The sequence below is a fragment of the Camellia sinensis genome, chromosome 2, assembly GCF_055761805.1.
Source record: "Camellia sinensis isolate YWXY chromosome 2, ASM5576180v1, whole genome shotgun sequence".
Classification (NCBI taxonomy): domain Eukaryota; kingdom Viridiplantae; phylum Streptophyta; class Magnoliopsida; order Ericales; family Theaceae; genus Camellia; species Camellia sinensis.
In genome coordinates, this window is record NC_138962.1 from 109,020,737 (window position 1) to 109,042,844 (window position 22,108).

Below are 22,108 nucleotides of genomic sequence, written 5' to 3' on the forward strand. Positions count from 1 at the left end.
CGACCAGAAAAGGTGGTCGGCCTGCTACTTTTAGTGGTCGGCCGACCACCCAAAGTGGTTTCCCAAAAAAAAAGTGGTCGGCCGGGGTAATTGGTGGTCTCCACACTGAGAGCAAGCCAATGGTGGGGTGAGAGACTAGTAAATGTGGCCCAAAGACCAAGAAAACCAGTTTCCCGACCAGAAAATCGGCTAACGGGGAGAAAAGTGGTTTCCAAGGAGAAAACTGGTCTCCCACCCTTGTACCACCTTCCAAACAAGGAAAACAAGGTTCGTGCCAAGAACGAACTAACACGGATACAAAACGAGAGTTCGGGAGGCAAGACGCGCGGCCGGGGGCCTCAAAAACTGGCTGTTGAGCACAAAAAGTGGTGTACGACCACAAAAGTAGTCTCCCGGACCACAGTGTCCCTCTAGACAGAGGAAACAAGGTGTGTTCCAAAAATCGTGCCAAACGGAGGATGTTAAGTGGTCCCGAGCCGAGGTGCACAGCCGACGGCTCCGAAAACTAGAAACTAGCCTCCAAATGGAAACAATGGCCTACGACCACGAAAAGCAGCCTACGACCACTGAGAGATGGTCTACAAGACCTCTATCTCCCTCCGGGAAGAGAAAACAAGACTTGGTTTGCGGACCGAGTGAAAGTACAAAGGGTTCCGAGGTCCGGAGGCGAGGCTCTCAGCCAAGAACTCCGAAACCTCAAAACGAGCACAACATGCGCAATCACCGAGCGCTCAATCGATGACGTCTGAGTCTTAAGGTCGGTCAAAAATGAGGTGTCTACAATAGCCCTTTCCTCGGGGTGCCTTGCTTTTTTTTCTTCGATAGCAGCCTTTGCCCGCTCTTCTTCTGCCCTCTTCATTTCGGCTTCCGCCTTTGCCATCGCAGCCATCAAATCAGCCATTGCAGCTGCAGCCTTGTTTCTTTCATCCTCGAGTTGGCCTTCAATCACGCTGAGTCTTCCCATGGTGTTGTAGTGACGACGGACGATCTCTGTTATCCTGTCCGCCGCCTAACAAGAATGACATAGCAATCACATTAGCCAACATAAAAATGACAAAAAAGATTCACCCCAGTACATGCTACTCACCAGTATAGCCGATTGCGCCGCTAAGGCAATAAAGACGACGTCCGACTCGGCATGGAACGCGGCTTTGTTCAACGGAAGTGAAAGCGCTAATGCTACACTTAAAGCCACGACAGGGTCTTTAATAGCTGACCTACTAGCCAGAACTGGCATACTTTTTATCCTTGGCTAGATGACAAACGGCTCACCCAAATCCAGAGAAAATGCCTCCAACCTTTGTCGTTTATCAATCAATTCTTTTGGTGATTTGGCAAGAAATTCGATGAGGCGCTTTTCACCCCTTTGATTAGTTTAATCAGAGCCTGAGGTTTCCATCAGTTGACGATTGGGGACTTCATCAACCACAATCAATTCGTGAGTTGTTTCTAGAACGGTCGTTGGAGAGGGAGTTTCTAGGTCCCCTCCAATACCATTGGCTCTCCTCCTTGCCACTATTTTCTTGGCATTTCTTTTTCTGGCAAATTGGGCAAGCGACTATCCGCCCATTTCCTCAAGGTCGGCCCCAAGCAAGTCTCCTAATTCAGAAAAGATGTCCTCTTGAGAAGCAATCTCCACTCTGCCCGAAGTAGAGGGTTCGCTTGCCCTCTTGGTTAAGTTGTTCAAAGGCCAACTCAACTTATTTGTTAAACTCTTATTCTTTCAAACGGCTCCCTTGTCCAGCATCTTCAGCGTCTGAACTTTCTTTTTCTAAACGACCCTTCGGTCCAACCTTTTCGGCATCTGAACCTTTAAGGTTGATGTCCCTTAAGCTCTTAAAGTTGGGAAATATAAGTGCCGTAAGTTGTTGTTCTTCTCTCGACACAAGGATATGATCTGTCGTCGAAAAAGTTGTGTAGGTTGGGTTGTATCTTAACAAAATGTACGAGACACATCCCTGTCCTTGAAGATTGGACCGCCCTTTATACTTAAGGACCATCTTTACCTAGTTAAGAACAGCTTCGTCTACCGACGGGAGGATTCTCTTTAAGTTGTTACTTGCACACAACAAAATTGGTCAGTAATCTTTTAGTACCGAATAGAATGGTTAATTAGGAATTATTTTTACCTACCTGGCTCGCCTTTTTGTCTCGGCACAGGGTCTTGGAGATCTTCTCCCTCGTCGAATTCCCAATCGCCTCGAACGGCGACCATAATGTCATCAACTCTTTTTCCAAAGCTAGCAAGCATAGTCACCAGGTGGTGATCTATGTCCTTGGCTCTAAGAAAATAACGACTCTGATGACTAGTTGATTTCGCTACGACATAGCGATGCCAAATCGCTGGAATTCCCAGGTTGAGCCCTAATGGGCGGTTCAGTTCCACTAAACCCATGATTATACGGTAAAAATTCACGTTAGGTTGAGAAGGAATGAGACCCCAGTAGCGCAGAACAGTCCTAAGGAAAGCGTGTAAAGGGAAACAGACCCCACGCTCAGCAATTGACAAGAGAGGAAAAATGATGGTGCTTGCATAAGCCCTCTCCATATCAACCACACTATCTGCAACAATGGACAGGTGGACATCGTCGGGATCGAAAAGTGACGATGGAAGGTGGCGACTCGCTCCTCAGAAAGGAGAGCTTTCAAATGAGTTGCCATTCCAGATGGAATAAAAGATATACAAATAAAAATACACAAAGAGACTGGAATGCGAACAAAAGAGGAAGAGAGAGAGGGACTTACAGGTCAGAACGAGAAGGAAAGCGAAGGAGAGATATGAAGCAAAGTTGAAAATGTGGGAGTCTTGTGAGGAAGGAAGAACGGTATGAAGAATGCCAAGGAGCCAAAGTTCAACGCATAAAATTTTCAAATCGCATTAAATGAACATCAAATTACGAAGGGCGGGAAGCAATGATGATTCCATATTGTGTCTGATCTAATGTATCAATACCAAAAGGCGTGCATGCACCGTATTTCCGACTTCTGAGGTCTGTCAAATCTATAAGTTGAAAAAATATTCACGGAAGCTGACCACGCCAAATAACAGATGTTAGTCGGATGCTCGGGGGGCAATTGTAGTGGCCGAATAAATGAAACTGAGTCATAAACTGACCGAGTATGAGTCGGCAGCCCATACCAGATCCATGGTCGTAGATAAGTTGGCCCATGCCAGGTCCAGTGGAGGGCCGTAGCCGAGTAAAATCGAGTTAAAGGGCCGTCAGAGCCGAATACCCCATGGGCTGTATAGAAGGCCCATTAATGAGGTCAAAGCCCATGAGGAGCCAGTGGGCCTTGATAGGGTCCCTGGGGGAACAATATAAAAGAAAGGAGAGGAGGAGGGAGAGAGGATTCTATTTTTTGGACGAGAGAGTATTCCTAAACCATTACACCACAGAACTAAGTAAGCTAAATAAAAATCACATAAGAAGTGAATAGTTCAAATATGGTGTTTTGGTGATATGTAATAGTCCTATCAGCAATGATTGAGGGTCATAATTTTTGTAGCTTAAATGGCTCAAAATTGCTAAAACGACGTCGTTTTGAGTACAAAACAACTTCAAAATTGCCAAAACGACGTCGTTTTGGTAATTTTGAGCCATTTGAGCCACAAAAATTGTGGTCCTCAAACATTTTCCTAGTCCTATAATATATTATTTATAGTTATAAAAGTTACAATTGATACAAATTAGCATTATTAACCTTTTAACGATGATGAAAAGTAAAAAAAATTATAACTCTTTTTAATCTTTTAACAATTTGACAAATTGAAAATGACAAAATTGGAGTATAAAATTTAAAATTCTATACAATAGTAATCAAACAGAAAATGGAACTCCTAAATTAAATATTGCTAGCGAATGACCAATTATGCTAGAGAGACATTTTTAAATGCACATAGTATAGAAATATTCGTCCATCTAAATATTTTTTTTTTAAAAAAATTAACCATATCTAACCTATCATACTTATCCATATATAATTTGAAATTTACAAAATCTTTGCAAGGAAATTTCAAATGTAACTTTAGTTTTATATAATTTCAAAATTTAAAAATATTTACTTTAAATTTTTTAATTTTAAATTTTGAAAACTAAAAAATAAATATGGTGTTTAAAAAATTATTTTAGGTATCAAAATATTTATGACATATTTATTAATTAAAAAAAAATTTGCATGGCACATGTAAAAAAAATATGTGTAATTGATGTTGCTTCCAAAAATACATGTCAAAAACAACCATCAATATAGGACAATGAATTGTTAGTCAACTCATTCAAATTTACACAAACAGAAAATCTTACATTTTTTGCAGAATATAAGGAAAGAGCGGAACAGAGATGGGGAGTGAAGCAGGAGAGAGATGAGGAGTGAATTTCAAGTAGTTAGGAAGAGAAAATAGAAAAAAAAGAATAGGGGAAAAAAAGAGAGAAAGATGATAGGAAAGTGCTGAAACTTTTTTAGGTGGGAAATTTCTTTTTGGTCAAGCAAATTTAACCGTGAATCTCTTAGATGGATTGATTCGAACCGTTCTAACTGTAGGAGAGGGTTCAAGAAAGGAGTTGGAAAATTCGAAGATCTTCGAAGATCCTTGAAGAACAATTTCGAATTCTCTAGAATATGATGAGAGGCTTAGATTCTTCAATAATCTCAACTTAGGAACACGACAACAAAGGAGATGATGGAGATAAGAGATTGGGTGAAGAAGAAGGCAAAATGGCTAGAGAATAGAATAATGGCAAGGCTCTCCCATTGATCTCCCACTTTCACTCTCAAGGTCGATAATGGAGAAGGGAAATTAGTTCTTTCCCAAGAGTTAAAAATCTCCAAAATCCATCCCTTGTAAAGCTATGGGTGGGTGCTATTTATAGGCACCTCATGATGTAGGATGGAGCCCATGTGCAAGGCACATGGGGGATATTCTCTCTAACCACCTTGTCCGAGGAGGTGACCTCTCCGAGGAGGTGACTTCTCCGAGGATGAGAAAACCCCGAAGAGGAGATCAATCCCTCGGCGAACCCTTCTTCTTAGCCACACCTAACCAATGATCCCCAATCATCCCAAAGGGTCAGGGGTAGTCCCAGAGGACGTCCTGCCGCAAAATATTGCCGAGTCTCATGGACCCCCCGGGGTCGTGCCACCTCGACCCGGGTATAGGCTAGTTTAACCGAAGAGTGAATTTATCTCCACTCACCGTCCTCGGGATCGGGTCCTTTGTTCGAACTCCATTACGCCCATGGTTCTGGTGCGTAGATCCCGGAAAGCTCCGAGCCCGCAAGTGTTCTGGGACTCATTAACGGAGCGACTTCTAGATTGCGTCTGAATCCGTTCGAAGCCAAGTACTTCGGATCTCTAGATTCGTGGGTCCGAATCCTTTCGAGTCCGAGTGCCTCGGATCTCTAGGCTTGCTTAATACCCTTTCGAGTCCGGGCCTGAGTAAGTCTCTAGGTTCGTGGACCCGAACCCTTTCGAGGCTTACAGCGATTCAATCCGTTTGATGGCGATAAATCTGGGCCCACCGATTCTTGGACTTGCGATAAATTCGGGCCCACTAATCTTGGGCTATTGGGCCTAAATAATTTAGTGGGCTCAAAATTGGGCCTAAATAATTTAGTGGGCTCAAATTAGCCCCTCTTACATTTGCCCCTTGCGTGTATGAGAAATTTTAAATTTCTCAGACATGCATACTGTCATTTCTTCGACCCTGCTTCGCGTCACGTTCCCCAAAAAAAAAAAAAAAAACATTTTGTCACGACAGAGCCTATGGATAAAGTTGATGACGCACTTCAATTTACAGAAAAAATTGACAAGCAAAAATTTAATTTTTTTTTTTTTTTTTTTTTTTTTTAACCAAAGAATAAAGAAGCATTTTTTTTTTGTTTGGCACACAGCAGATCAATTACCTATATATACATTATTAGAATATACTAATAGAATATTCAAAGATAATGCTCCCTTTTTTTTTTTTTTTAATTAAAGAAAGGCTCAAAAACCCTAATGCATAGCTTCTTATTATTTTATTTTTTGTTGTGCAGCTGTTGCGGCGCTCTTCCTCTCTAAACTAAGAGACCAGACCCAGATCGGCATCTTCTTCAACAAAGTTCTGCTTCTGCAATTCCGGAGGACCATCGCTGTTTGTTCACTACCCACTGTTGTAATCGGAAACAATGGTTCTAGAGATCTTTCTCGCTGCCTTCGTCCAGGTGCTGTTTGAGAAGCTGTCCTCTCTTGCGTCCTCCAAATTACCCGCCTTTGAAGATATTATTACCAATTGGACCGAAATGATGGGCGAAATTCAAGCTGTTCTGATTGACGCGGAGGAGAAGCAACTGACAGATCGAGCCGTGCGCCTATGGCTTGACGATCTCCAGGATCTGATATATGATTTGGATGATGTCGTGGATGAGTTCGCTACCGAAGCTTGGCCACAGAGTCTCAAGTCAAAGCTGCCCCAAGCTAGTTCCAGCAAGGTATGGAATCCCGTCCCTAATTTCAAGCCAAAAGATGTTAAGTTTAATTTCAAAATGAGGTCCTATATTGACGAGATCACTATCAGATTGCACAATAGTTTAGAACAATGTTCAAAACTTGGTTTGGTAAAGATTGTTGGAACCACATCTGTTAACACTTGGCAAAGACCACACTCTACATCTTTGTTATATGAACCTTGCGTTTATGGCCGAGAACATGATCAGAGTAAGATAATTGAGTTGCTTGTAAGGGGGAATGAATCAATTCGCAACAATGTTGATGTAATTCCCATTGTGGGTATGGGTGGGATTGGTAAGACCACCCTTGTTCAGATGATATACAATGATAAAACCGTGAAGGAACATTTTGATCTGAAAGCCTTGGTTTGTGTGTCCGATGAGTTCGATGTTGTGATGATAATAAAAGCAATTATCAAGTCAGTGACTTCCCAGACATGTAATTTTAAGAACTTAGATGATGTTCAAGTTCAACTAAAGCAGATTTTGGCTAGAAAGAAGTTCTTAATTGTTTTAGATGATGTTTGGAACAAAAAATACAGTGATTGGAATGTTCTGCAGAGCCTTTTCAATGATGGAGCCCCAGGGAGTAAAGTTGTGGTGACAACTCTGGCCTTCGACAGCCGAGCTCAACCACTGTTGGCCTCTCTGCTGCAACTTCGCCATTGATCCCGACTGCCCAGAGCCGACCACACCGTTGCCCATTCAACGTGACGCGTGTGGTTGCCAACTCCTCTGCGACACCACTGTTGCCTCCGGCTTCGGATTGTCCGACATTGACCACACACGTCCGCCCACTCAACGCGACGTGTGTGGTCTTGCCTAGCACTGCACAGCTTGTCGTTGGCCTCGAGTGTGCTTGTTTCATATCTACAGCCCGTGCTTGTGCGTCTCACACTTGCGGCCTTGCCACTGCCTCTAGCCAATGCCGATCATGCCGCCCTCTCAACGCGGCATCGGTCATCGGCCCATCCTCTTTGTGTTGCTATTTCAGATTGACAAGTGCTCGCTGAAACCCTCTTCTCATTCTTCTTATATTTTTGGATCTGTGGGTAAGCTTCTGAAATTCCTCTGCCTCAGGTTTGTAAATATAAGCTCAAAATCTTCTTCTCTTGATTTTTTTTTTTTTTTTTTGACGCTTGCAGAACTTGATTTATACACTGAGAATTTGCAATTTCAGCTTGAGGTAGATAATACAGGATTTGTATAATTTTAATTTTATATTTCGATCCCAGATCTGGATTCTGAACTCCTATTGTTGAACTTGTTCTAAAATAGAAACAAGGCTTGAAGCACTTTTGGTTGACTCAAAATCTGATGTTGCTAAAATCACAATATTGCATGTTTGAATATTGTAATTCCGGAAATTGAAACTTTGCTGAGAAGCTTGGTTTGAATGTAGACAAAATGACACTTTGCTCTGTTGAAGAGAAAGGAACAAATGTGCCGTTGTTGTTGATGATATCCACATTGATATTGCTATTTGTTGAACCTGAAGAATACCCGAGAAAAAGAATTGTTGATGACTTCTGGGGTTGAATCTGTTGATAAACCCATCATGTAAATCTAATTATAAAAAAATGACTGATTGTTGCAACCCCGAGAATATTAGATATCATGCTCGACCTCCTGATGTAGAATTCATCGTAGGACTTGTTGATATGATGGAATACTTCGTTGAATAATAAAGATGATATATTGTTGTTTGTTTAACTTGTGGATGCTTGGGAAATACAAAGCTGATGCCAAAATTTTGTGTGACCGTTGTAGCTTTATGTTGGCTTGAGAGGAATCGGCTCGGAGAGACAAAAACTTGATTGTTGCATTTTCATAAACTTGCTCAGAGTAATAAAATTGTTGTAACTTAAATAGATCATTATTATTTGTTGATATTGCCTCATTCTGATAATGCCTGAATCAGGATATGAAATTGATATTGCTCATCTCATTTGTCGGTTTTACTATTTCAGGCAAATAAATTCTTGATTGAGATCCACGACCTCGGGGCCCTTAGAACCCACACTAATGAGAGCAAGGGCTGTTCCTCGGAAGTCCGAACAGAAGCAAGACTGTCCCTCGGAAGTCCGAACAGAAGCAAGACTGTCCCTCGGGAGTCCGAAAGTAGCACACACCCTACTTTGGCAAGAAAGATTCCTCTGGAAGATAACCGAGTCTACCAAGCTTCTACCAACAGAAGTAAAGACTGTCTCTCAGAAGTCCGAGCAGAAACAAGGCTGTCCCTCGGAAGTCCGAGCAGAAACAAGGCTGTCCCTCGGAAGTCCGAGCAGAAACAAGGCTGTCCCTCGGGAGTCCGAGTGGATGCGCACTTCTACTTCGGCAGCTAATGGAAGCAAAGGCTATCCCTCGGGAGTTCGAGCAGGAGACAAGGCTCTCCTTTAGAAGTCCGAGCAGAAACGAGGCTGTCCCTCGGGAGTCCGAGTGGATGCGCACTTCTACTTCGGCAGCTAATGGAAGCAAAGGCTATCCCTCGGGAGTTCGAGCAGGAGACAAGGCTCTCCTTTAGAAGTCCGAGCAGAAACGAGGCTGTCCCTCGGAAGTCCGAGTGGATGTGCACTTCTACTTCGGCAGCTAATGGAAGCAAAGGCTATCCCTCGGGAGTTCGAGTAAGAGTCCACTCTACTTTGAAAAGAAAGATCCTCGGAGCTCGTATTGATGAAATCAAGGGCTGTTCTTCGGACCCGCACTAATGAGAGCAAGAGTTGTCCCTCGGAAGGCTCTCCCTCAGAAGTCCGAGCAGAAACAAGTCTATCTCTCAGAAGTCCGAGTGGAAGTATACTTCTATTATGTCAAGAAAACTCCCTTCAGGTTGGTAACTGAGTCTACTATTTCTCTTTCTTCTTTGAGGGGCAACAAAAATTGAAAACTGTTTCAAGCAACATAACACAATGAAGATATACAATGTAGAGAAAATAACTTCTAATGGAGATACATAATATGGAGGAAATAAATTTCTTCATGACATAAGAAAGATAGAACTTCTTGGACAATGTAGTAAATGCAAACTGTAAATGTCATAGATAGACTTCTTCTACGGAATGTTGAAATTTGCCCCTAGAGTTGCAAGATCATTTGGAAAGCTTTCACCAGCTGCTCGGGTTGTGGCCATCATGCACCATCATAAATAGTACACCATCTTGCCTCCTTCTCGAACTTTCATCACCTTCCGAGGAATAGGCGGACTTTCTGGTCTAGACATTGCCCGCTTACTTGACTCTGCCATCAGCTCCTTGTCATCTTTGATATCCTCCCAACGAGGAATTTTGACCCCTCGAGGCCTAGAGGTGGTGGGAACTTCTTCGACAGCCAGTTCGGTGAAGTAGATGGCATCAGAATAATGAGCTTCATGGATCTCGAAAGGCCTTTCTGTAGCCTGAATTGTCACCGTCTTCTTTTCCCATTTTGCCTTAACACACTGATGATAACTCGATGGTACAGCCCCATATCTATGCATCCAGGTCCTCCCTAGAATGATGTGATAATTTGTCTCAGAATCGATAATATGGAACTTGGTGGCCGAGCGAATTTTTCCAACGGCTAAATCAACTGTTACGCATCCGATAGTAACTCTCCTTTCTCCACCGAAGCCAGTGATGACTATCGGCTGCTTCACAATGCGTTCTTCAGAGATTCCGGCTTTTTCTAGAGTAGCGCGAGTCATAATGTTGATAGAGGCTCCATTATCTAGAAAGGCCCTTTTGAACTCAACCCCGTTAATAAAAGCAGTCACATAAAGCGGGCGATTGTGAGAAAAAGGATACTTCCGATCAGCCTCGGAGAAAGTAATGGCACTAGATTGCTCTTTTGCCTTCCTCGGGATAGACCCCTCAGTCGACATGCATTCCTCATGGTGTGCCTCGGCTATATTAATGATAGACTTGGTGATTTCCGTTCTTGCCTCCCTGGAAAGTCCAAGCTGGTCAAAGAACTGCTTGAACTTTACACAGTCTTGCAGGGTTTTGGCATAGTGATCCGGATCTTTTTCCACTCTTGGAGGCTCGTAGTTAACCATCTCCTCGGTCTCTTCAAAATAAGATGCCACATAAACATGGTGTCCTCCTCTTCCGTAGTATTCTTCTCCTCCTTCTGGATCAAAGGGATCTTCGCCATGAGTCATAAATGTTCTGCCCTCTGGATCGAGAGCACTTCCATAGTAAACTTGCTCACCCTCTGGCTCGAGGATGTCGTCCAGATAACAGTCATCGTCATCGAGATTAGCGATAGCCTCGATCATTGGGCCTTCATAAGCTATCATAGCAACATTCTTGCCCTTGTCTCGGTGTTGAGGATATGGTTGTTCTCGGATGTCTTGAGTCCCTCGCTTTTTGAACCTCAATTCGTCTGCCTCGACTTTATCTCTGAAGATTTTCCTGAGAGTCCAACACTTCTCTGTCGGATGTTTCAATGTACGATGGTAGACACAAAATTCAGGGCTCTCACGGTCCTTTTTTGATGGCATTTCTTCAACATAAGGCAATTTTAGCTCTCCGTCAGCCACCCATTCCTTAACTAGAGCTTTCACTTCCTCGATTCCACATGGATAAGAAACATTCCCCTTTTCACCATTATATTGCTTTCTTTTCTGGCCTCTATGACCTCCTCCTTGTGAATTTCGGGTATCCGGGGCAGAGGCAGCAGCAACGATAGGTCCACGAGATGACTTGAAACTAGTCTTGTAACTGGCTTTAAATCCGGACTCCTGAGCCTGAGGAATGCTAATGTTCCGAGCTGCTTCTATTAATGCCGAGAAGGTGGGTAGCTTGTGGTTAACTAGAAATATTTTGTACCTGCTCAATGCCCCTTCTAGACAAATTTGAACCAGATAACTCTCCTCAACTGCTTCATGACAATCCACGGCCTTGTCCTGAAACCTTTTGACGTAGTCAAGGATGTCTTCACTTTCTTGTTGCTTCTCTTTACACAATGTAAGTGTGGTCACCTTCTCCGCCACTTGAAAGAACTTGGAGTGGAATTTGTTAACCATTTCCTCCCAACTTCGGACAGAGTTTGGGGCCAAATTAACATACCAACTATATGCTCGGTCGGTGAGGGACTTAGAGAATTCTCTCAGTCGGAGGACGTGGTTTGAACCATGAATACCTAGAGTCTCGATGAATCGCACAACATGTTCTCGGGCATTTCCTTGTTTGCCGTCGAATTTGATGAACTTCGGCACTGTATACCCCTCAGGGTATGGATAGCTCAGCATCTCAATGGGGTAAGGCGGCTTGACGTCTGGATCAAGCAAAGAGGGTAAGGTCCTCTTGCCCCGTTCGAGATCGAACATGGCCTGTACATCGGCGAGAGTGAGAAACTGTTGAGGGAGAGAGTTTGATGGTGGTATTCCCGGGACTTGGCTTATGTACCCGAAGACTGAGCTAGGGGCGTCTTGGCCATTCTGGTGCTGCGAATTCATCATTGGTGAGGACATTTGACGATACTGGCCATCAGCGCCTATAGACAAGCCAGTCGGTGATGGGATATTGAATTGAGGCCCATAGAGTCCACCGCACGGCGCCGCTATACCGGGTTGTGCTTGCAGATTTGTTGTTGGCACCAAAGGAGGCCCGCTTGGTGCTTGGGTAACATTCACTGGTGGCGTAACAAGATTAGGTACGGGCATAGCTCCCTTTTGCGCCATCATGCTCCTTATGTTTTCCTGGACACCAGCAGTCGTTGGAGTGTCGTTCATTACACCAGAAACTCCCCTAGTCACCATTGGATCTTGGCTTGGCACGCCATGGAGACCGGGTATGGGCAAACTGCTGCCGCCTACTGTGGTTTGAGCATGTGTTACTGTGGCCGTGTTGCCATGAGCCATAGGCTGATTGGGGCCTACTTCTCCTTGGATTTGATTTTGCGCTCCGGCGGGAATAACTCCACCACCAGTTTGATTTCCGTTTGGCGCCGGTGCAAAGTTAGAACTCATCACCAACATGGTGTGAGTGAGATTCTGAAGAGTGGTAAGAATCTCTTGCTGAGTATTCTGAAGTCCTTGAATGGCTTCAAGCAAAAGTGGTTGATCTGGAGTCATGGTTCTGTCATCACCACCATTAGAGGATCCTTGTTGGTGAACTTCATCTTCTCCCGCCATTCTTGTTGGAGTTGTGTGGATTCCAGATCTCGTTGAGACCATTAACCAATCCGCCTCCCCAGTGGAGTCGCCAAAATGTAGGAGAGGGTTCAAGAAAGGAGTTGGAAAATTCGAAGATCTTCGAAGATCCTTGAAGAACAATTTCGAATTCTCTAGAATATGATGAGAGGCTTAGATTCTTCAATAATCTCAACTTAGGAACACGACAACAAAGGAGATGATGGAGATAAGAGATTGGGTGAAGAAGAAGGCAAAATGGCTAGAGAATAGAATAATGGCAAGGCTCTCCCATTGATCTCCCACTTTCACTCTCAAGGTCGATAATGGAGAAGGGAAATTAGTTCTTTCCCAAGAGTTAAAAATCTCCAAAATCCATCCCTTGTAAAGCTATGGGTGGGTGCTATTTATAGGCACCTCATGATGTAGGATGGAGCCCATGTGCAAGGCACATGGGGGATATTCTCTCTAACCACCTTGTCCGAGGAGGTGACCTCTCCGAGGAGGTGACTTCTCCGAGGATGAGAAAACCCCGAAGAGGAGATCAATCCCTCGGCGAACCCTTCTTCTTAGCCACACCTAACCAATGATCCCCAATCATCCCAAAGGGTCAGGGGTAGTCCCAGAGGACGTCCTGCCGCAAAATATTGCCGAGTCTCATGGACCCCCCGGGGTCGTGCCACCTCGACCCGGGTATAGGCTAGTTTAACCGAAGAGTGAATTTATCTCCACTCACCGTCCTCGGGATCGGGTCCTTTGTTCGAACTCCATTACGCCCATGGTTCTGGTGCGTAGATCCCGGAAAGCTCCGAGCCCGCAAGTGTTCTGGGACTCATTAACGGAGCGACTTCTAGATTGCGTCTGAATCCGTTCGAAGCCAAGTACTTCGGATCTCTAGATTCGTGGGTCCGAATCCTTTCGAGTCCGAGTGCCTCGGATCTCTAGGCTTGCTTAATACCCTTTCGAGTCCGGGCCTGAGTAAGTCTCTAGGTTCGTGGACCCGAACCCTTTCGAGGCTTACAGCGATTCAATCCGTTTGATGGCGATAAATCTAGGCCCACCGATTCTTGGACTTGCGATAAATTCGGGCCCACTAATCTTGGGCTATTGGGCCTAAATAATTTAGTGGGCTCAAAATTGGGCCTAAATAATTTAGTGGGCTCAAATTAGCCCCTCTTACATTAACCAATTGTGTTAGAGAGATATTTTCAAAAATCTTTCTATTTTGTTATATAGACTAGAAGGTTTAGAGCACACTACATGTGCACATCATAGGTAGTTGAGCAAAAATTATCCTATAAGTTCATCCTGTATCCTATATGATGTGCCTTTTCAAATGTATTGAGTCATGTAACTTAGTCCTCATTTGGGACATAATGTTTTAATAATTTTTTAATTTTTTATGAAAAGATGTTCAAAAAAATAAAGAGAGCGATGTGATAACTTATAGTGACTTTTTGACTAAAATGTATACTTGACAAATGAGACCTAATTTTTAAATTCTTTTTATGATTCAATCAATTGCTTACATTTGGGTTGCCCTTAGTGCTTATATTAATTAAAGTTGGTTTATTTCATTTTGGGTTAAGCATGTGTCTCTCTTACTTTCTTTCAATTATATCTTGGAGTTCTTGGGGATTTCTCCCTCATACTTCTCAGGATATTCAGGATCCACACATTTTATTTGAGGCACAAACGAGTAAAACAAAGTTGATGTTCATTTCATTGAAAGAAAGCGCGGGTACAGAAGCAGGCTTGAAGTAAAAGACATTCTTCGGCTCTATAGTGGGCCCAAATACAGACTCCACAGCCCGGACGAAGTCGACTTCGATAGAGGAATCAGAATCAGAATCAGACTCAGATTCGTTCACATCATACATTACACCCGACTCAACAACGCAATTTTTGGGAGCACCTATACCATCTGCAATTAGACTGCTGCAATTTCAAATAGGAGTGTTGTTTATCATTATTTCAATCTGTTTTTGCCCTAACTTGAGCCTTTTCTTTCTTTTTCCCAAGTCTTTTGTGGTGGGCTATTATACTGGGCTGAACTGGCACTAGTTTGCAAGATAGTCAATGCGCTAGATAAGTTTTTTGAATTTTATCATTTACTTATCAAATAATTTGTTTTAATTAAATACTTAAGGTTGCGTTTAGTAGAGCTTTGTAATTATGATTTGAAAATATGAGTTGTATTTTAAGTTTGTAGGGTTTGAAATTATGATTTGAGTGTAGAAAATTTGTTTGGTAACGAGTTTTGAAAATAATTTTGAAAAGAGTTTTGATTTGAGTGGAGAATTATTGATGTGACATTTGATATTTGATACAAAAATTTATAACTCATAACTAAACATACAACTCAAAATTATTTTAAAGCGCACAAAATATTTTAAAAATTTCAGAAAACGTTTTTTCCGATTATATTAAAATTAACATATCAATTGCAAAAAAAAAAAAAAAAAATCACTATTCCGGTCAACCGGCCGGATGACCGGTTAGGCAAAATTTTTAATTTTTTTTTTTTTAAAAGCGCGGCTGAGACAGAGCTCTCTGTAGAGTTTTGGAAACGTGATTCCAAAACTCCTACCAAACATCATACATGAATCAATGTGCAAAATTATGATTTGAGAATACAACCAAACACAGTCTAAGTTTTTATGAAATAATTTTTTAACGTAAAAAATTTAATATTTAGTTTTTAGTGTAAGGAATTTTTTGTAAGTGAGTCCACAATGATCAAATAATTATATATTGTATATTGTTAAATGAAGTATGAGTGTGTTGGTTAAATCCATTAAATTATCGGGTTATGGACACATCTTTAATAGTATATATTTTGTCATGCTATGTACACTAAGGCCTAGTTTGGGAAGACTAAATAAGTGCACTTTTTAACTTTTTATAAAATATGGGTTGAGTTTGGGTTGGATTTGAAGTGATGTGTTAGAGAGGTGATGTAACTTAAATAAGATGACGTGACTTAAATAAGATAATGACTTTTTATCTTTTTTCAATCATACCAAACTTGGCCTAAAGGAGTATGGGTTAAAATCATATGTATAGAGACTAATTTAGACCCACTTGTAATAGGCTAATATGAAATTGAGACTTTATAAATATGTGGTTAAAATCTCCGCTCCAATCATAGTCTCCGTCTCATATTTTCTCATCCATCTGTGAGAGAAACAAGAATAGGGTTATAGACTGGAAGACTATAACCACAAAGAAGTCTTTATAAATGGTATCATGTAAGTAATTGCTATTTATTTGTTTATTTATTTTTAATCTTAAAATTTAAATTTCTATTGAAATCTCACAAATAGTATCACCGTTTTTTATCAAATTATTAAAGAAAATATAATAATAATAATAATAATAATAATAATAATAATAATTATTATTATTTTTTTATCGAATCTATTAATCTATGATCATAGTCACAGCATGTGAATTTGCAAAACTCGTGGAATTTCGAATCATTGACAGTAATAGGAATGAATGACTTTCACAATTGTACTCAAACGTTATTTCCACGTTTATACGTATGTTTGGTTCCTTTTTACTTTATTTATTTATTTTTTAATTTGTTGCATGTTTTGCTCGTCATTCATGGCAACGGTTTATTAAAAAAAATAAAGGCAAATTACGCTAATAATTTTAGTAATTGTATCACTTTAATTTATAATTTTTTAATTGTGATATATTTAATTCTGATATTCCAAATAAAGACAATAAAAAATATTTTCTTTGCAAATTGTTTATTTCAAGGGTAAAATTGTCATACAACTTATTTTGTATTGGTTAACTTGTATGTTGTTTGAAATGTAATGGCTTTTTTTTTTAATGAATAATCTTGAAACTTTCTTAGTTGTAAAGTTATTTTTGGTCTGGTTTTCAGAATTTATTTTCAAATTTTTTTAAAGAAACTAAAAATTGAATTGGTGAAAAAAATTTAAAACACATCATTTTTATTTAATTTTATCTTTTGAGAGGGTAGAAATAAAATTTTCAAATAATTTTTTTGATATTTATTTTCGTTAAATTAGTTTTTATTTTTTCAAAAGTCAAATATGGCGATAACTTTGATATTATTATTAAACTAATCCGTTAAACCAAAAATTTCAAAACTAAAATATTTCATATATTAAACATATCGATTACACATTAAAGGTCTAATAATCATCCATTACATGATAATCATCCAAAAATATTTGTTAACAAATACAATCATCTATTAAATGATAACAATCCAAAAACATCAACAAAAACAATCATCCATTACATGATCATTAGCCAAACACATGCTAAAATTAATTTGGTAAAAATAAAAAAATAAAAAATATAGCGTTTCTAGTTTAGACACTATCCATTTTGTATTCTGAACTTGGGATTCATAACCTTGTATGGTTGTTCATGTCTTTTTTCCCTTATTCTTCCTTAATCTTGATTGTGGGATTGTAGTTATTGTGTTTGAAACAGGTTGGTTGCTTGATTTTTAAGCCTTTGTTGCCCAGATTTTGCTCCTTCGCTCGAGTGAGCTTGCGCTCGAGCGGGTTTTGCAAACTTTTAGTACTTTTGCAGGTCTGCTAAACTATTGAAAGAGTATATTCTATACTCAAGTGGCGTTTCCTACGCTCGAGCGGCCATTCTTGCGCTCGAGCGATGTTCTTCTGTTTACAAAACTACTGGATATGTGTATTCTGCGCTCAAGCGGCCATTTCTTGCACTCGAGCAGAACAACTTATTGTGTCTGACGCTCGAGCATTAACTCTTGCGCTTGAGCGGATTGTGCGTATATCAGTTGGCAGCAGTACCTTTTTACATCACTTTTTCACCTCTTTTTCCACCAAAATCATAGATCGGGACTCTCTCTCTTTAAAACTCATCTTCTCTCTGCATTTTCACCTAAATTTATTGACCTCTCTACCTGTGTGCCTTTGTTAAAAACGTAGAGCACCTCAAAAGGCATCGTTTTGATCCGAATAGACTTTGGTTTCGGCATCTTTGAAGTTTCTCTTTTGCTTTGCTTGTCTTCTCTCTTTGAGGTAGGGATTCTCTACACTCTCTATGAGTTTTAACTTGGTCATTTCTTGATGTGTGAGAAACATTGGGTTGTGAAGTAATTTTAACAAACCTAGGGTTTGGGGTTTCAATTCGAAATAGGGATTTTAAAATGGATGTCTTAGAAATAGTTATGGGAATGGATATGACCTTGGGTTATGCTATAAATGGTCGATTGTTGGTGATTGGGATGAGATTGGAATAGAAATGGAGTTTTGCCCTAAAATGTTCAATTAATTATTTTGCATAAATAATGAAATTGGAAATGAGAATATGAAATTAGATGAATGGTTATATAAATGGTGAAGTTGGATGTGTGTCACCTCCCACATATCGGAATTTGAATAATTTATCTGTTGAGAAGATTGTATATCTGTTTAGAAATATCTGTTTTGGGCTATCGATGGAGGATAGTTATGATTATTGTAGAAATTGCATGAGGATTAGGTAAATTGAAACCAATCTCTTATTGATTGTCATTGAATATGACTGTGTTTAATACATTATATATGTATGATGTTTGGGAGGAGAAAGATGATGTACTCTATATTTGAGAGGAAAGAGGGGATAGACCCCATTGAATTAAGTTTGCCTGTGAGTCCAGGGTAAAAGTCCCAAAAACATTGTGTATACATGTGTGTCGATTCTCACGGATAAAATTTTCGTAAAATGGCGAATTGAAGTGTTTGTGTAATGGTTGTGTAGTAAGAAAATCACTAAGTTGTAATCTCAGTTGGGTTGTCTGGATAACAATGGATATGACTCATGAATTGAGGAGATATGAAACGACATGAAACAAATTTATGTGAAATAGATTAGGATATCATACTTGGCATAATATGAATTTAGGAAGAAGAGTTGTAAATGATTTTATTTTGAGCTTTGGCCATGTGCATCATGTTTATAACCTTGTTAAAGTTCATATATTGTGCTAGATTGTTCTTGTTGGCCTTTGGCTCACACTATTTAGGAAAAACCATTTTCAGGTGCTGATGATGTGTCTCCGCCAAGGCAGTAGTTTGGAGGGATTGGGGGTAAGAGCTTCTATTATGTTATATCTATTTTTGCATAGCCAAGGACTTTAAATAGTGTTGAGCTAGGCTTACTTTTGTTATAACCAAGAACTGTCTTGGAAAGATGTAAGCCCGTAGGGCATTTATTTCGTTGATCACTTACTTTGGTGCCACATGCTATAGATTCAGGGTAGAACTTATGAATGTGTAATGCATGTGCCCTTTTGTAAATGGACTCTGATTAATGAAAGTCTAATACTCTGTTTATGTCATTTTGTATTAGTCTTTACGGTTGTATTATTGTATTATTTTCAGGGAGTGACAAATAAAAATGTAAAACAATTAACATTTTTATATAATTTTATCTTTGGTAGGTAGAAATAATTTTCAAAAATTCAAAAAAAAAATAAAAATAAATTGACATTTATTGTAACGCCTTCAAATTAAACCCATAAATCATGCATTCGCGACATCCATAAACATAAGAGAAATAAACATATTTCCATTCATCAGAGTGTTTAGTCCAAAAGTATTACATGTTGACAATAAAAGTAAACGCCCTACGGGCTTACAACTTTCCAAGTCAAAACTTGGTTACAAAAAGGAGAGTACTGACTCTACACAAAATAAGCCCTTGGCTTGATATACATGTAATACAACAAAAATAAACAAAAGAGCCTCCAACACCCACAACCATCCAAGCTAAGACCTCGGAGGCGGCATAACTCCTGAACCTGAAAATGATGTCCCGTATAGGATGAGCCAACGCCCAGTAGAGATATGCTAAACATAATATGAGCAATAACTAAAACATTAGTATTCAATAAATGTTTAACCCATATATACCAACTTATAACACATTTCAATTCCATGACAAATATGTCTATGTTTCATTCCATTTTCCTTTACTAAACAAATTTTCAATTCATAAACGTGGCTCATAACCTGGCCAAACAATTCCCATGAGACCACAGCTCATATCAACAATATTTCCATTATTAACAATTTAAATGAGATAACACTCATATCAACAGTACTTCCATACTTCACAATAGATATACATATTTGCTGTATCAATACTTCAATAGATACAAATAGTTGCTGTTTCAATGGAGTCCATCCCCTATCTCTTCCCAAATAATATCCGGTTTACGAGTCCATCCCCTATCTCCTCCTAAACCGTGGAGTACATCCCCTATCTCCTCCCACGCAACACAATGTATATGAACACATATTATATACATGAGCAATTAATACATAAATTTGATGTATTATTCCAACCGTCATATTTAATGACATATTCAATTGATTAGTTTTAGTTCGCCTAATCATTATGCATTGTCTACGACAATCAAGACTATCCTTCACCGATAGCCTAAAGCAATTATTTCTAAATAGATAATAAATGCCTCAACAGATATATAATCAACATTTTCAAAAGTGAGCAATTAATAAATCCAACTCCACCATTCTATCTCATATTATGCCAATTTCATCATTTCCAACTCAATTTCATATTTCCATAACATTTCCAAATTAATATATAAATTAATTCATAACAAAATTTAGGGCTTTTCTCCCTCTTTCTCAACTTTGACCCAAAGCCTCAAATATCAACAACAACATCAATAACCTCATTTTTAGATTCAAATACACATGTATTGGTCAAAATAACAAAACCCCTCTTTATTTATTTTGAAACCCTAACACCCAAAATTACCCAACTTTAACATTAAATCAAAATGACTAAAAATTTATGTCAAAGATCATATAAATGAGTAGTTATCCCTACCTCAAATTCGGAGCTCAAAGGAGAAGGTGAGGAAAATCGAAGGTGCTCCAAATCCCAAGATTTTCGAATTGATAGGAAGCCCAAGCCAAGCTCCACACTTTTTGCAAAAACACTAAGGGAGTAGATCACTCATAGATCAATCCCTAGAGAGAAGTTGGAGTTTTAGAGTGAGGTGCTCTCTAATGGAGGTTTTGAAAAGTAAGAGAGAGAAAAGGAGTTGAAAAAGTGATCCAAAAAGTCAGACTTCGGACTGATATACTGCACTCCCCGCTCGAGCGTGAAACACCCCGCTCGAGCGTCAGACACAGACTCACGCTCGAGTGTGAAAAGATCCGCTCGAGCGTCGATTGCACACTTTTAGAAGTTTTGTAGACCATGGTCCCTGCTCGAGCGTCAGATTCCCCGCTCGAGCAGAGGAACGAAATCAAAGGGGCCCGCTCGAGCGTCAAAACTCCCGCTCGAGCGTCCGATGACCTGCAGAGAAAAATACTGGGAGATGGATATTCACGCTCGAGCGTCAAAACTCCCACTTGAGCGGAAAAGCAACAACAAAGGGCTCGCTCGAGCGTCAAAAGCCCCACTCGAGCGTGAAGGCCAAAATCTGAGCATCTACCTTAGGTTTCTAAACACAACCAACCTGTTTCAAACCTGTCCAACACATCCTAAAACTCAAATATACGGAATTAAAGGACGACAACAAGACATATACAACAACCAACTCCACGGAACCTAAGTTCGGATACAGTAATCAGAGGAGGAAGAACCAGGATCGCTATATTTTTTTTTGATAAACTAGTTTATATTTTATCAAATTGACTACTTTGTCCTTGAAATGGAGCAATCGTGTCTTCAGTTGTCCTTATTTGGAATGAGATTCAAAATTTAGAGTTAAATGTATCCTAATTGAAAGGTCAGGGACCAAAGCGACATAAGGTTCAAACTATAAGGACCATTAGTATAATTCACCCCCCCAAAATAATAATAATTGTGCTTCCACTTTGAAGAAGTCACCCTATTTATATTTCTATTGATTAGATTACATGGATGCTTAGATTACAAGGTTGCCATTTATTTAGTTTTCGAACTGTGATGTTATTAATTATTTCAATAAGGAATTAATAAAGTTGAATTAATTTGAGCATGAATATTTTTTCGTAATTCATACCTAGAATTTAGAAAAATTGAAGTGACATACCGTCTAAGTAATCTCTATTATGTAAATTTTTTTGAATTTAAGGTAAAATTTTTGAATTATATGGCTACGTTTAGATCCATGCGAATACTAATCGGCCCAAAGGAAGGTTGGCTGGGTCATAGACGAAATATGAGTGATACAATTATGAGATTAATCTATGCATTCAAAAGTCGGCCCAAAGGAAGGCTTATTGTTTGGGCAAACCTATTTTTATATTATTCATATTAATTAGTCTTATTTGAGAGAAGACCATTTACATCTTATAATACTTGGCTAAAGACTTGATTGTAATGATACGTTAGATTTATCATGAGGGCCCATTATTAAAAGTTTAATATTTTATTATTAAATTTAATGGCCTATAGTCTAATTAATTGTCCTTTCGATTAAACTAATTTTTTGCATGATAATAATAATTATGGTTTTATTTTTATCAATTCATTAAGA

At 39.6% G+C, this 22,108-nt stretch overlaps 1 protein-coding gene across 1 annotated transcript; it reads left to right on the forward strand.

The window, feature by feature from the left end:
* Nucleotides 1–5,828: 5,828 nt before the first annotated feature.
* Nucleotides 5,829–7,801, forward strand: LOC145820272 (putative disease resistance RPP13-like protein 1). The gene is made up of 2 exons (XM_082915419.1): nt 5,829–7,540; nt 7,634–7,801. Exon 1 carries the CDS (start codon nt 6,168–6,170, stop codon nt 7,155–7,157), a length of 990 nt encoding a protein of 329 aa, XP_082771545.1. The 5' UTR covers nt 5,829–6,167; the 3' UTR covers nt 7,158–7,540; nt 7,634–7,801.
* The last annotated feature ends 14,307 nt before the right edge of the window (nt 7,802–22,108 follow it).

Excerpts from the sequence above, each read along its gene's own strand:
- LOC145820272 (XM_082915419.1), top strand. The coding sequence starts at position 6,168 with ATGGTTCTAGAGATCTTTCTCGCTGCCTTCGTCCAGGTGCTGTTTGAG.